Source organism: Manacus candei, unplaced genomic scaffold (genome assembly GCF_025592945.1).
Source record: "Manacus candei isolate 608988 ecotype Guabito, Panama unplaced genomic scaffold, ASM2559294v1 h1tg000084l, whole genome shotgun sequence".
Classification (NCBI taxonomy): Eukaryota; Metazoa; Chordata; class Aves; order Passeriformes; family Pipridae; genus Manacus; species Manacus candei.
Window position 1 is genome coordinate 1,926,024 of NW_026138132.1, and position 14,141 is coordinate 1,940,164.

General features: G+C 68.2%; 3 protein-coding genes across 9 annotated transcripts; all 3 read left to right on the plus strand.

Moving 5' to 3' along the window:
• The first annotated feature begins 88 nt into the window (after positions 1 to 88).
• On the plus strand, positions 89 to 6,617 carry PDLIM2 (PDZ and LIM domain 2). 7 transcript variants are annotated; one of them, XM_051811892.1, is made up of 10 exons: positions 144 to 177; positions 1,168 to 1,218; positions 1,628 to 1,734; positions 2,147 to 2,298; positions 2,676 to 2,909; positions 3,006 to 3,051; positions 4,819 to 4,970; positions 5,227 to 5,402; positions 5,482 to 5,587; positions 6,056 to 6,617. In XM_051811892.1, exons 3-10 carry the CDS (start codon positions 1,642 to 1,644, stop codon positions 6,252 to 6,254), a joined length of 1,158 nt encoding a protein of 385 aa, XP_051667852.1. In that variant the 5' UTR covers positions 144 to 177; positions 1,168 to 1,218; positions 1,628 to 1,641; the 3' UTR covers positions 6,255 to 6,617. The 7 variants fall into 7 exon arrangements, with proteins under 7 accessions (XP_051667851.1, XP_051667849.1, XP_051667852.1 ...); XM_051811891.1 differs by lacking the exon at positions 1,168 to 1,218 and having other exon boundaries at positions 89 to 177; XM_051811889.1 differs by having other exon boundaries at positions 129 to 177; positions 1,168 to 1,734.
• Positions 6,618 to 7,572: 955 nt separating this feature from the next.
• On the plus strand, positions 7,573 to 11,124 carry CUNH8orf58 (chromosome unknown C8orf58 homolog). The gene is made up of 5 exons (XM_051811921.1): positions 7,573 to 7,764; positions 9,669 to 10,324; positions 10,411 to 10,498; positions 10,657 to 10,754; positions 10,834 to 11,124. Exons 1-5 carry the CDS (start codon positions 7,716 to 7,718, stop codon positions 10,915 to 10,917), a joined length of 975 nt encoding a protein of 324 aa, XP_051667881.1. The 5' UTR covers positions 7,573 to 7,715; the 3' UTR covers positions 10,918 to 11,124.
• Positions 10,945 to 14,029, plus strand: LOC127482035 (uncharacterized). Its single transcript, XM_051811966.1, has 5 exons — positions 10,945 to 11,020; positions 11,562 to 11,668; positions 11,749 to 11,862; positions 12,326 to 12,442; positions 12,892 to 14,029. Exons 1-5 carry the CDS (start codon positions 10,945 to 10,947, stop codon positions 13,264 to 13,266), a joined length of 789 nt encoding a protein of 262 aa, XP_051667926.1. The 3' UTR covers positions 13,267 to 14,029.
• Positions 14,030 to 14,141: the final 112 nt, after the last annotated feature.

The following is a 14,141-nucleotide window of genomic DNA, read 5'->3' on the forward strand; positions in this document are numbered from 1 at the left end:
CCACGGGCGGTGCCGGGGCGGGACCAGCCGCCGCCGTGCGCCCCGTCGGGGCGGGGGGGGCCGTGCCCGCAGCCCGCCCCGGCCCGGCCCGGCCCGGCTCCTCCCGAGGAGGCGGTGCCGTCCCGGGCCCGCGCTCGGCTCCGCAGCCCCGCGGGGCCGCCCGGCTCGGCCGCCCCGGTGAGTGCGGGGGGTACCGGCGGTGCGGGGGGCACGGGGGGCTTGGGGGGCACCGCGGGGTGCGGGGGGACCGGCGAGCGCCCGCTGCGGTTGTCGGGGGTGCCCTTCCTTCGGGGGTCGCGGTGCCCGGGGGTCCCGCGGATGCTGCTCCGCCGCGCAGGGGAGGGGGGCTGCGGGCAGCCTGTCCCCCCACATCCCCAGGTGTTCACGTCCCCCAAATCCCAGAGTCCCCATAGCTCAAATCCCCACGTCCCTGTGTCCCCACGTCCCCAGAGCCCCACGTCCCCGCGCCTCCTCTGGCATCGCCCGTCCCCGCCGCTCGCCCCGCGGGTGCCAGGCGGCACCGCCAGTCGCCGCGGGCACAAAGACGTCGCTGTGCGACGGGGACAGAGCCGGGAGGGAGCAGGGACACAGGTGGGGTGCAGGGGACCGAGAGGGGAGCGGGGGATAGAGGAGGGGGGCAGGGGATGGAGAAGGGGTGCGGGACACAAAGGAGGGGTGCAGGGGTTGGAGAAGAGGTGCAGGACCCTTCGGGGGTCTGGGGTTGGTGCCCAGCCGGGTGTGGGGGTCCCCAGGCCGGCAGCCCTCGCTGCCCAGGGATGCTGAGCAGGGCCGGGCATGGGGAGGGGGTTTGGGGTTTGGGGTTTCCTCCCGGCACTGGAAGCCCAGCCCAGGAAATTCTTCCGGGCAGCCTCTCAAGCCCCTCTTTGTGCGCTTGGGATTTTTAACATGCCTTCCCGGCGGCTGCGGACGAGGTGCCCGGTTCCGGATGGGATGCCCGGTTCCAGACGGGGTATCCAGCTCTCCCCGGGCTCTGAGGAGCTCGGCCAGGCTGTGGTGGGATGGGATGGGATCTGGTGGGGATTTAGGGGACGGGGCTGCACATTCCCACCCATCCCATCAAAGCCAGGGACTGCTGCGCTCCCCAGAGTGCCATGGGACACCCCCGGGGGATACTCAGCACCCTTTACTGGTCTGGATTGGCTGCAGGATGAAGGACTCGGGGTGGTGGTCCTTGCCGGGTGCCAGACCCCCCCCGTGGTGAGCAGCAGGATCACCACATCCTCCCCTCCAAACCCCGCTGGCTTGGCCCTGCCGCGCTGCGGGATTGGCCTTGCTGCCAAGGCGTCGCTGATTCCCTGCCTCGCTCCAGCCCCTGGGAACGACCTTGGCTGCCTCAGCTGCGCCAACGGCTGCCTGGGACCCCCTCGCTCCGGGGGGAGGAAGCCACCAGCCTCGGGGCAGCAAGAGGAAGCGGCGGTGGCTGCTGACACCCTGCAGGGACGTGGGTCCCCTCCCCGGAAGGAAAGCGCTGCCGGTTTCCATCACCCTCTGCTCGGGGTGCAGCCGGGACGAGGAGGCCGCCCTTGGGTGGGCTGTGGGTGGGAGGAGGGGGCTTCCCTCTGCCTGGGTGCCTGGGATCCCTGACAGCGCCCTCCTGCCCGCCCAGAGCCACCCGCTGCCATGCCAGTGACCGTGACCCTGCCCGGCCCGGCCCCCTGGGGCTTCCGCATCTCCGGGGGACGAGATTTCGGGAAGCCCATCACTGTCTCCAAGGTAGGACCCTCCCCACCCACCACCACCAGCACCACCACGTGCCCCCCGGGCCGGGGGAGGCCGCCGGGCGGGCGCCGTGCTGGGCTGCTCCGGGGAGAGGATCCTGTTTGCTTGTCCTTGGGGGATCCTGCTCCGTGGGAACGGCCCACGGCGGGCGACGGCGGCGCGGGGGCCCCGTGCCACCCCCGGGCTGGGCAGGGCCGTGCCAGGCTTCCGGGTGTTGTTTCCAGGGCCGTGCTCCCACCCTGGCAGAGGGTCTGGTGCTGTTCTTGTCCAGGCCGTGGGGATTCCGGAGGGTGGGAGCCACCGGGATTCAGGAATCGACGTTGACCTTGGCACAAGGGCTGTGCGTGGGGGGTGCGTGGGGGGGCTCACTGGGGCTGTCCCCACGTCCCCCTTCTTCTCCGTGGAGGTGGCGGAGCACGGGAAGGCGGCCGCGGGTGATCTCCGGGCGGGGGATGTCATTGTCACCATCAACGGGGAGGGCACGGCCGAGATGCTGCACGTGGAGGCCCAGAACAAGATCAAGCAGAGCCCTGGGCAGCTCCGGCTGGAGGTGGAGAGGTGGGTGCTGAGGGGGGTGGGCAGCCCCAGAGCTGGAGCTGGGTGCCAGGGGTGTCCCCACGTGGGTTGGGGTCCCCAGCCAAGCGTGTGCTGGTTGTTCTTCCCCTCGAGCGACTCCTGGGGCTGTGCCATCCCCCCCTCTCCCCGGGGAGCCTGGCCTGGCTCTCTAATTAAGGAGTCAGGTGCTAACGAGGCCATGCAGCGCTGGCAGCCATTCCCTGGCCGACTGGTCCCAGCTGGGGGCCCAGTTGATGCCTCTCCCCACCTTCTGGGGGGGCTGGGAGAAGCAGTCAGGCCGTGCTGTGCTGTGCCATGAGCAGGGACTGAGCACTCCTGGGGCACATTCCAGACCCTCCCTGCTCTCCCTTGGTCCCCAGGTCCCCAGTGCCACCTCCCAGCCACGCCAACGGGGACACCTCACTGGAGAGGTTGGCCACACGTGTCCAGGTGAGCCCCAGCACGCCCTGTCCCCCCACCCAGGGCTGGTGGCAGCTGCTGGTGTCACCCTCCCCTCCCCAGGACACACTGCGGACACGGGATGAGAGCCAGGGTGCCCTGAGAGCCCCCGACCCCAGCCTGGCATCCCCCATCCACCTGCCCCACAGTGCCAGGTAAGGCTAGACCCAGCTGTGTGTGGGGCTGGGGGGTGGGCAGGGAGCTGGGGAAGGGCCAGGGACCCCCCTGATGGCTCCATTCTCTCCCCACAGCTCCCAGCCCCTGGAGGAGGAGTTCGCCTGTCCTGGCCTCTGCCAGGTGAGTGGGGAGCTGGGGGGCTGCAGGGGGGCAGGCAGAGGTGCTGGGGGGGTGTCTGTGAGCCATCAGCTTTTGTGACACTAAACCTTCCCCCTTTTCAGCCCCAAACCACCTCCCTTTGAACCCCCAAACCACCCTCCTTGCACACCCAAGCCATGCCCTTTGACCCCAAAACCACTCCCCTTTGCACACCCAAGCCATGCCCTTTGAGCCCTGAAATCATCACCCTCTGAGCCCCAAAACCACTCCCCTTTGCAAACCCAAGGCACCCCACTTTGAACCCCCAAACCATTGCCCTTTGAGCCCCCAAACCATCCCACTTTTGAGCCCCAAATCACCCCCTTTGGACCCCCAAACCATCCCACTTTTGCAAACCCAAACCATCCCACTTTTGAGCCCCAAATCACCCCCTTTGAGCCCCCAACCACCCCCCTTTGCAGCCCCCTGGCCACATCACTGCCCAGCCCTGCTCTCCTTCGGACACAACCAGTGCCCCCTCCCCTCTGGTGCCCCCTCCCCATCGCCCTGGCAGCACCCCCAGACCCGCGGGCACCGGCACCTGCCCAGGGATGTTTTGCTCCTCTTGGCAGCGGCGCCAGCCTGGGGAGGCCAAACCAGTTTGGGGAGGCCCAGCCCCACTCCCGCCAGCCCGGGGCACTGGGGTGTTGGCCGGGCAGGGACCCACGGCCCGGCGCACCCCCGGCCCGGTGGGATGCCCCGGGAGCGGGGCCGGGATGCCCGGGGGCTGGACGCCTCCTCCTCCTCCACCCCCCGGATCAGCCGCAGGATGCCCGTGGCTGCCCCGTCCATCCCCGCGGGCAGCCGCTGGCTTCGGGCTTGGCTCCGGGCTTGGCGTCTCCCTCCCCTGCTCCCCTCCCTGCTTTCTCTTTTTCTTGTTTTCCAAGCCCAAATTGGGAAGCGCCGTGGTCCCGGAGCGCGGCCCTTCCCGGCTGCCTTTGGCCACAGCCCCGGCCGCCCCTTGGCTCCTCCGGCCGCCCGCTCCCTCCTTCCTCCCCAGCTCCCTGTTTGCTTTGGCCCCGGAGGGTCCCTCCCTGCCCCAGATGGTCCCTCCCTGTCCCTGAGTGTCCCTCGCTGCCCGGAGCCCCCCACCATGGGTGTGAAGATGCTCAAAGGGGAGCCGGGGGGAAGGGCTGCCCGCGGATCCCGAACTTCCCCCCATCCCGGGGTGGGTTGGCGCTGGATCCCGGCGGGGACGAGGCCAAGGCGCCCGGCTCCTCCCGCGCCTAATTTTAGCTCGTCCCTCATCTCCTCGTGACCCCACAGAACCCCGGGGCTGCTCCCCTCTCCCTCTCCATGGATCCGGGCGGGGAGATCTCCCTGTCCCCATCCCGGGGTCCCCCTGGGGTTCCCGTCTGCGTGGCAGCTGCTCCCGGGAACATCAGCTTCCACTTATCCAGGGTTCCTCTTTCCTGCCTCGCCGGGCCCGCTAAGCAGGAGCAGATGGTGGGGAGGGGACGGGCGCAGGCGCAGGGGTTATGGGGTGGGGGTGCTGCTCTGGTCCCCCCCGGGGGTCCTGCTGACCCCAGCCGGGCTCGGGGAGGAGAAGCAGCTGCCCCACGGAGCATCCCTGCATCCTCCAGAGACAAGGGCTCGAGAAAAGCCCCTCTGGGCCTGGTCCAAGTGCCCTCAGGATCCCTGGAGGGAGAGGGAAGGTCTGTGGGCACCCTGCCAGGGTGCTCAGGCCGCTTTGGGGGCCACCCCAGCCTGACCCCTTGTGCCCTCCCATCACCTCTCTCCCCCTGCCAGGAGAGAGGAATCCTGACCCACCAGAACAGCTGCCAGGGGTCCATCCTGCCTCCACCCCCCTGCCCACCCTCACCGGGGTTTGGAGCCGCCCAAAATCCCTGGGAGACGCACAGGGAGCGTCGCCCTTCCCTCTCTCCCAACACCTGCAACAGGTACGGAGCGGGGCTGGTGTGGGGGGGGGACAGGACACAGGGAAGCCCCCAACCCCACCCTGGCGTGGTGATTTGGCACCCACGGGTGCCGAGGGAGCCCGTGGAAAGGGTTAACTCACCTGCGAGGCAGGTGGGGCCGCGGCAGGGCCGGGCAGGCCGGGGCAGCTCCCGGGGGGGAGGGATCAGGTGGCAGGCGGGTGGTGGGGGGGGTGCAGAGGGTGGATCCCGGAATTTGGGTGCTGTCAACCCCCCCCAGACATCTCCCCCTCGGGGTGCCGTCCCACAGCCAGGGCTCGGAGCCGGCCATGAGGCGCTTGGAGGAGGACTCGGAGGTCTACAAGATGCTGCAGGAGAACCGGGAGCTGCGGGCGGCCCCGCGGCAATCCAGCACCTTCCGCCTGCTCCAGGAGGCGCTGGAGGACGAGGGAGGAGGTGACGGGGCGCGGGGGGAGGCGGGGGGTCCGGCAGGGGGGCGGCAGGACCCTGATGGCCCCGTTTTCCCCCCCCGCAGGTGGTCCCACAGCCCCCTTCCCCAGCCGGCTCTCGTCCAGCGCCCGCAAACCCGTGGCCGGGGTCCAGAAGCTGCACGTCTGCGAGAAGTGCGGGAGCAGCATCGCGTGAGTGGGGCTGGGGGGGTCCCGGGGCGGGGTCCGTGCCTGCCGTCCCTCCTGGCGAAGCCAAAACCGGGTTGGTCTTGGGGCTGGGCGGACCCCGGGGCAGGATCTGTCCCTGCCGTCGCTCCCACAGGGCCGAATCGGGGCTGATCTTGGGCTCTGAGTGAGGTTGGGGGAGGTCCCGGGGCAGGATCTGTCCCTGTCATTGCTCCTCTCAGGGACAGCCTGGGGCTGATCCTGGGCTGCGGGTGGGGCTGGGGGCGTCCGGGGGCTGGGAGGTCCTAGGGCAGGACCCATCCCTGTCACTGCTCCAGGCAGGGAACAAACAGGGCTGACCCTGGGATGCGAGCGGGGACGGAATCCCCGGGCAGAGCCCCGCCCTGCCAGCGCTCCGGGGCCGCGGTGGGGCGGGAGGGGACCCGGGGGACACGGAGGGGGCCCCGCTGACGCCCCTTCCCGGGGTCCCCCCAGCACGCAGGCGGTGCGGATCCAGGACGGGCGGTACCGGCACCCGTCCTGCTACAGCTGCGCCGACTGCGGCCTCAACCTCAAGATGAGGGGCCACTTCTGGGTGGGCGACGAGCTGTTCTGCGAGAAACACGCCCGCCTGCGCTACCAGGGCCCCCCGGGGGCGCCCGTGTCCCCCCCGCCCGTGTCCCCCCACTCCTGAGCCACAGGAGTGATGGGGGGGTCACCCCTCGCATCCCCCCCGTGTCCCGGGGTCAGCCCCCCGCCCTCACAGCCCCACTGGGGTCAGGGGTGTCGTGGGGGGGCTGAGGGCACCACCAGGCTCGGGATGGCCGGGATTTTTGGGGAGGGATGCACTACAGCCTTCGCAGTCTGTGTGATGAGCTGGGTTAGTTCTCAGCCTGGGCTGCAGCAGTGGGGGACACGGGGGTGACATTGGGGAGGGAGGACTTTGGGGGGGGTCACAGGGATGCTTGAGCACTTGGGTGCCAGAGAAGGGCTGGCACCGCTTGTACACTGACTGCAACAAGGTATTAAACCAGATTATATATAAATATAATATATATTTGCTCCACTCCCGTGTCTGCTCTGTGCTGGGGCCCCAGGGTGGGGGCAAGGTGGGTCCCCCCCCAGATCCCAGGGTGCAGGCAGGGACCCCAGACCCCCCAGCCCTCCTGCCTGCACCCAGAGTGGGGGTCCAGGGCTGGGCAAGGCTCATCCCAGGCTCTCCAGTGACATCCCAGCTAGCCTTGTGGTGCTCCCGGGAAGGTCAGGGCTCCCTGCGGGGCTGGATGTCCCCTCCCTGCTCCTGGTGTCCCTGAGAAGTGTCAGGGTTTATTGGGGGCTGTTGGCCGAGCCCTTTGTCCTGCAGGGGCCCAGGTGGGCTCTTATCTCTGCTCCCCACCCTCCGGGCCTGTTTGCACCGAGATGGGCTTTGCTGTTATCTGGGATTCGCCTGGGAGGGAACCAGCTCCTTCCCCTGTCCTGGGGACAGCCAGGAGCCCCCTCCCCTCTTGCCTGGGGTCTCACTGGGGTCTGTTTGGGGTGCACCACAGCCCCTCGTGTGCCCCCTGGGCCCGTCCATGGAGCTCTCACCGTGGAACTCCCAATTAAACATCCCAGAGCTGCCGTGGCTGCCCCAGCCCTGGGAGTGTCCAAGGCCGGGTTGGAGCAACCTGGGCCAGTGGAAGGTGTCCCTGCCCGTGGCAGGATGGTGGATGGTCTTTAAGGTCGCTTCACACCCAAACCATTCCATGACTCTCTAGGACCCCCAGGGAGGGAGGAGGATGATGATGATGGTCCTGCCCCTCTCCCGCCCACGGCACGGGGGATAAAAGAAAATAGAGGAATAAACGCCTTGAGCCCTGCTGGGGTAGCACAGGTGGGGCTGGGGGCAAAGGGGCTGCCCGGGCAGGGGGCGGCCCCCCCACCCCCGCCCCGCCCCGGGGCTGTGCCGCCCCCCCGCCCTGCCCCATAAGGCGGCGGAGGACGAGCCCGCTGCTCCCTGCCCGGTTCCCGGTTCCTGTTTCTTCTCTGCCCGGCTCCCGCACCCGCTTCCCCATTCCCGGTTTTTCTCTGCCCTGTTCCCGGTACTCCCTGTCCGGCTCCAGGATCTCGGTTCCCTCCCCCGTACCCCGTTCCCAGTCTCTCCCTGTTCCCGGGGATGCTGCGCCGGCGCGGAGCCTTCAGCGTGGAGCCGCTCCGTGACGGCGGTGAGTCGGTGGCCCCCGGGGCCAGGGGGGACCCTCCCCCCGCAGCTGGGGGGGCCTCCGGTGTCTCCAGCCTGGGAAGTTCCTGCTGGAAGGGATCCTCAGGGATCCCTGGTTTGGGGTGTCTGTGCTGCAGAGGGAACCCGGGGGTCCCTGGCACCCCCTCTGTCAGTGCTGTTGGTGCTGCAGAGGGAAGCTGGGGGTCCCTGGCACCCCCCAGTTCGTGCTGTCTGTGCTGAAGGGGGTCCCTGGACCCCTCGTTTTCATCCCCCTCCCTGCTGGGAGGGGCCAAGGACTGTGCTGGCTGTGCTGGGAATTCAGGTTTTTCCCTTCCCATGTTTAGGCTGACGGCCCTGTTCCTGCACCCGGAGCCCACTGAGCAGTGGGGGGGGTCCCCAAAACCCAGGGTCCATCTCTATGTGCCCCCCCTGACTCTGCCTGTGCTGGGACCCCCCCTGCTCCAGCAGCAACAGCCAGAAAGCACTGGGGGGATCTGGGATCGGCTGCCAACCCAGGAGGAGGGGATGGGGATCCCCCCACGTCCCTACCTGTGCCCCCCACCCCGGTGGGGCTCTGGTGGCACCCCCGTGGTGGGGGGGGAGCAGCCCTTTGGTGCGTGGGGTCCGGCAGCCCGCGGGAACGCGGCGTGTGGGATGTTGGCAGCCACCGAGCCGGGGTGGAGGGGCTGCCCCCCGGGATTCCTGGGATTCAATCCTGCTGGGGTGGACGGGCTGCCCCACGGGATTGCTGGGATTCAATCCCGCTGAACGGACGGATTGTCCCAGTGCCAGCCCCGGCCTCTCCAGCCCCCAAGGGGTGCACGGTGGGTGGTGTGGCTGCGGGAATTTGGGGGCACTGGGACCCCTGACAGGTGAACTCAACCCAAGCCAGAGTTCCTGAGTGAGTTCCCTGGAATTTGGTGGGATTCCCCCGGCTCCTGGCTGCCTGCCGGTGCCCAAACACCGCGGTTGGGGTGGGAAGGGAGCCCTTAACCACCGGCCCAGCCAGTATCGCCGATCCCAAACCCAGCGAGGAACCAGTTGGGAACCAGTCCCGTAATGAGGTGCCTCTGGATACAGGGCCCGTCTCCAGCTGGGGTGGCTATAAAAGGGAGCGCCGGGACGCACGCCCGGCTCTCGGCTCCGGCTCCCGGCCATGTGGGGGGGCTCCCGCGCCGTCTGGAAGAGGAGGTTCAGCTGCTGTGAGTGTGTCTGGGGGGGTGTCAGATCCCAGCGGGGCTTCCTGGAGGGGTGGGCGACTCCCAGGAGGTGCCAAAGCTTCGCTCCCACCTCCCTGAGGCCTTTGCAGTGGCCTGGCTGGGAAGGGAGTGGGGAAAGGGATGCAGAGACCCCCCTGTTAATGCACTGGGATCCCACCTGGAGCTGCGGGGTGGTGGTGGGAGGGGGGCACATCCCGGCTGGTGATGTCCCCCCCTCCTTTCCTGTGGGGAGAAGTGTGAGGTGCTGGTGGTCCCTGGAGCCATCAGGTGTCTGGGATCCCACACTGTGGCCTGGATTGTTGGCACTGGGACAGAGTGGGACACAGGGAGAGCAGCCAGGTTGGGGTGGGGGTCCTGTGTGCCCCCCCCAGCAGTTCAGCAGTGTGGCTTAGGAGGAGGATGGCAGAGGCCAGGGCTGTGTTTTTGGGAAGCAGCGACAACACACTGCAGTCATAGGAACATTCCTGGCTGTGGGGACCCTCTGGAGAGGGGTCTCTGGGCAGGGGTGGGGCTGTAACCCCCCTGTGGCAACAGGGAGAGTGGCCTGGGCACGGCTGGAGCTGCTGTGGAGCAGCCCGGGGGGGGGGGGCTGGGAGGGTGGTGGGCTCGTGTGTGAGGGGTGGACACCCCGTTCTGCATCCAGGGACCCCCCAGCTGAGACCCCCCCCCGTCCTCCCTCTCCCCGCAGATGGTCCCTGGGAGACGGCCGAGAGCTGCATCGTGCGCACCTCTGCCAGCGTCTACCGCCGGCTGCAGGAGAGCCCGCGGCAGCCCCCGCGGGGCATGAGCACCCGGGGACCCCCCCCGCGGCCCCCCAGCAGCCCCCCGGCCGGCGGGAGACTCCTCAAGTCCGAGTCGGAGGACTCCGGGGTGGAGATGGCCAGCAACGAGCACTCGCCCTGCACCCCGCTGGGCTCCGAGAGCAGCTTCTCCCTCGACGGCTTCGCGGCGGAGAATCCCCCCGGGGAGGAGCCGGGCCCGGAGCCCCCCTGCACCCCCCGGAGCCGCTCTGCCAGCAGGAAGCTGCTGCAGGCAGCGCAGCGGAGCAGGAGGCAGCGATGCCCGCGACAGCTCAGCCGGCGCAGCGCCAGCACAGCCGACCTGGCGGAGCCCCCGCGGGACCCCCGGGAGCCCGAGGAGCCCGAGGGGGCGGCGGCCCCCGCGGCTGGGAGGGCTCGGCCGCCCGGCAGCCCCCGAGACCCCCGGGCTGTGCCCGAGGGGCAGGGGCTGCGCTACCTGGAGCACGTCTGCCAGATGCTGGAGCGCCTGGCGCGGCTGCAGCAGGACAACAGGATCCTCCGGCAGCAGGCGGCCGATGCCCGGCGCGCCCGCCCGGGAACTCTGGTGAGGGCCGGGAGGAGCTGGGATGTGTGGATGGGGAGGTTTGGGGGTCCCAGCTCACACCCCGCCTCTCCTCTCCTCGCCCACAGCCCAGCCGGGAGCCCCCGAGGCAGGATTCGGCGGCGTGGAGGGGTGAGGGGTTCCGGCCGCGCTCCTGCTCCGACAGCCAGGCACCAGGTGAGAGGGGTGGGATGCGGGGATGGCGGGATCAGGCACCGGGTGAGAGGGCTGGGATGCGGGAATGGCGGGATCAGGCACCGGGTGAGAGGGGTGGGATGTGGGACGGCAGGACCCCAGACCCTGACAGCTTTGTGTCGTCCCCCCCCCCCGTGCAGCCCCCGAGCCGTGCCGGAGGATGTGGGGGCACTCTGCCAGCTCCCCCAGCCTGCTGGACCCCTCCGAGAGCGGGGCGGGTGCCCCGGCACCGGACAAGGTACGGCCGGGGGGGGTCGGGGCGCGGCGGGCGGGGGTCCCGCGGGTCCCCCCCCGCTGACTCCCCCCTGTGCCGGCAGGACGGGCGCTCGCACTGGGGCCGGGTGAAGGTGCTGCTCACCCGCCTCACCCGCCGCTCGCTCCGGGGTGGCCGGTGCAGGTAGGACGGGGGACGGGTCCCGCTCCCACCGATGCCCCTGGATGGAGGGACCGCGCTGTGCTATCGCGTCACACCCCGCCCTACGACGTCACGCCCGCCCGGGGCCGGTCCCCGGCGCCCCCCCCTTCACCCTTTTTTTTTCTTTCCCCCTCCTCCTCAATAAAGTCTTTTCACTGATGAAGAGGTGAGGTGCTGTCGCGCGTGACGTCACTCTCCCCCCCCTCAACCCGCCGTGACGTCACGCGAGGGCGCGTCACGGCCGCATCACTTCCGACGGCTTTTTCCGCCCCTTTTGTCCGACCGGGCCCGTTCCCACGGGCCGTTCCAGCCGCTGCCGCCCCCCCTTCGAGCCCCCTCTCTCCGAGCCCCCGCCCCCGGGTCCCCCCCCGACCCTCCTCCCAGCTCAGCCCCGGGGCTGGGCAGGCTCCCGGGGGGGTTTCGCTGCCTCGGGAGGGGGGTAAAGCTTGTCCTTCCTGCCAGACCTCCCCCTCCAACACCCTGCTCCCCGCCAGCTGCCGGTGGGGAGGGCGCGCCGGAGCTGGGGAGGGGTGGGGATGATGCTCCCGGGCTCGTCGCGGGTGGGGAGGAAGGAGCGGGTGTCCCTCGGGGTGGTCCCCAGCCCGCAGGGGTGTTTTGGGGGTGGGTGAGGAGGGGGTCGGGCCGAGGGTGATGCTGTTTTGGCGCTGCTGGAGCCCCTCATCGCGTCCACGGGTCGGGTCTGGCAGGAGAGGAAGACGCAGGTGGTCTCCAACCAGGTATCCCGTTATCCCTCCCCTTTCCCCCTCCTCCCTTTCCTGGTGTTTTCCTACCGTCACTTGGGCTTCTTCCTTCCCAGCGGCGAATCCCGCAGCCTCTCCAGAGCCCCCCCCGGCACCGCTCCCACCCGCACACCCCGGGGGCATCCTCGGAGCTCCGATCTCCTTCATCCTACCGCTCCTTCCCGGGAAACGTGAGTGCTCATCCAACCTTATGACAGGGCATGGATCCGGGTGCTGGGGGGGGCAGGGGGTCCCTGGCACTGCCCCCCGGGAGGGTCGGCCGGGTCACAGCCTGATGAGAGGCTGCTGAAGGGTTTTTGGAGCACCCACACCTGGGTGGGGGGTCGCTGTGTCTTATCCTTGTTGCCCCCCCTTCCTGGCATCAAAGCCCTTCCCACTGCCCTCCTCCACTCACCTGAGCCCCCGGGGGTGAGAAGCAATGGGCACGAGGGACTCAGGGGGTGGGAAGAGGACAGGGACGGGCTGGATCTGTGGTGGGGTGGGCATCTGGGCACCCCCCTCCCCTGCTGCCCCTCTGTCACCTCCACTTGGGCTGGCTGGACACCTTCCCCCTCACCTGGGAGGAATCCCACTGCATCCCACTGACCCCAAGGATGCTGAGGCTGGTCCAGTTGATGCCAATTCTCCTTTCAGGACCCAGGTGAGGAGGAGGAAGAGGGAGGTCTGAGCCTTTCTCTCCCACCCCGGGATCACCCAGAGCCCAGGAAAGCTGCCAGGCACCTGACCAGGAAAATCAAGGTGTTGACCCAGGTGTGTGCTGGTGCTGGCAGTCCTGGCAAGGGTTAATTCACCCAGTTTTTGGGGGAAAAACCTTTGGGATTGGTGCTGCTGGACTGGTGGTGGGATGGCATCTGCTAAACCTCTCCCTGTCCCCTGGGGTCTTGTCCCCTGGGGGCTTGGGGGCTTCGGGGAGGAAGGGGGACAGTTGAGGTGCTGGAACACAACTGGGCTCACTGGGAGCAACTGCTGGGGAGGAAGGAGGGTGTTCCCATCCTGACCCTGTCCCTACAACCACTCACATGGATCACCCTGGAGCAGTGCATCCCTCAGTGTCTCAGCCGAGAACGTTCCACATCATGGAGTTAATTTTCCCTTCCTGCCAGCTCTTCCCTATTAACGCCGGGATCTTGTGGGTGGTGCAAAAACCCGGTAATTATCCACTTTTTACTATAAAAGATGGAATTCTCCTCCCCAGCCAGTGCGGAGACTACGCAGAGAGAATCCCTGGGAATGCTGGGGTTAAGTTTCCGTGGGTGACATCCCTCTCCCTGAGGGCAGGAGCTGGGATTTGCCGAAGGTGGATGCTCTGGATGAAGTGGGATGAGGTGGGGATGAGGTGGACGGGCAGGTCTGGCTGCCCTGCCCAGGGTGACAGAGTGACACAAACCAAGCCACCAGGTGGAGTTGAATCCAGTGAGGAATCAACACTTCCAGGCCACGGAGAGGCTGCCATGGACTTTTTGCCTGCTTGGGAGCCATCCCAAGGTCTGCAGGGCTCAAGATCCCGCCAGGAGAACGTGCCCCTTGCTCAGATCCCAGGGGAGAACGTGCCCCTGCTCCTGCGTGGCAGTTAAATACATATAAATATATATATTCTATATATTTAGCATCCCTGCTCTGGGTAACCGTGGCAACGGGGTTTATTTTGTTTAAACCTGGCCCGGCATGTGATGCAGTTGGGAAGGAACAGCCGAGGGCAGAGGGAGGGATGAAGTTCTCCGTGCTGGGAGCTGGGGAGGAGCTGTGGCACAGGATGCTCTCGGGGGGCCTCGCTCTGTCCCTCCAAACAGCCCCAGTGGGGCACTCCCATGGCCTGCCAGGGCTCTGTCCCATTCCCTTCACTCCAGCTGGGGATGGCAAGTTTTGGGTTTAGGGGTGGGGGTCCAACTCCCTGTTCTCTGCTGGTTTCCCAGGACACCCTGTCTTGTGCAGGGTCTGGTTTGCCAAATCCGGGCACTGGCGGGAAGAGGGGGTGGTTTTCCCGATGTCTGGAGCTGTGTGCCCTCACCTGGAGGCTGGGAAGCCTCGTGCCACCCCCAGGCAGAGAAGGGACCCCTGTTACCTCCATCACAGCGTGCTTGCAGCCCCTCTGTCCCATCCCAGGCTCCCTGCAGTGCCCGGAAAGCGCCAGCTTAGGCCCAAATTCCCCGTGTTTTACTGGAAGAACTGCGCTCCTCGTGCTCTGCTGACGCCGCTTCCTCTCCTCACCTCCTCGGGGCGGGATGTTCAATCCCCCTTTTTTCCCCTTCCCACCCCTTCCAGCCTTCCCTGGGTGCCATCCCCGAGTCCCCCCGTGTGTGCCACCCCCCGGCAGTGGCGAGCGGGTGACAGCAGAGGGCGGCAGCGGCCCGGCGGTGGCCCCGAGGCCACGGCGATGGGCACCGACAGCGACCGGCGCTGCGCTCCCAAAAACTTTATTGGAGAAGAGCGGCGGAGCCCCCGTGCCCTC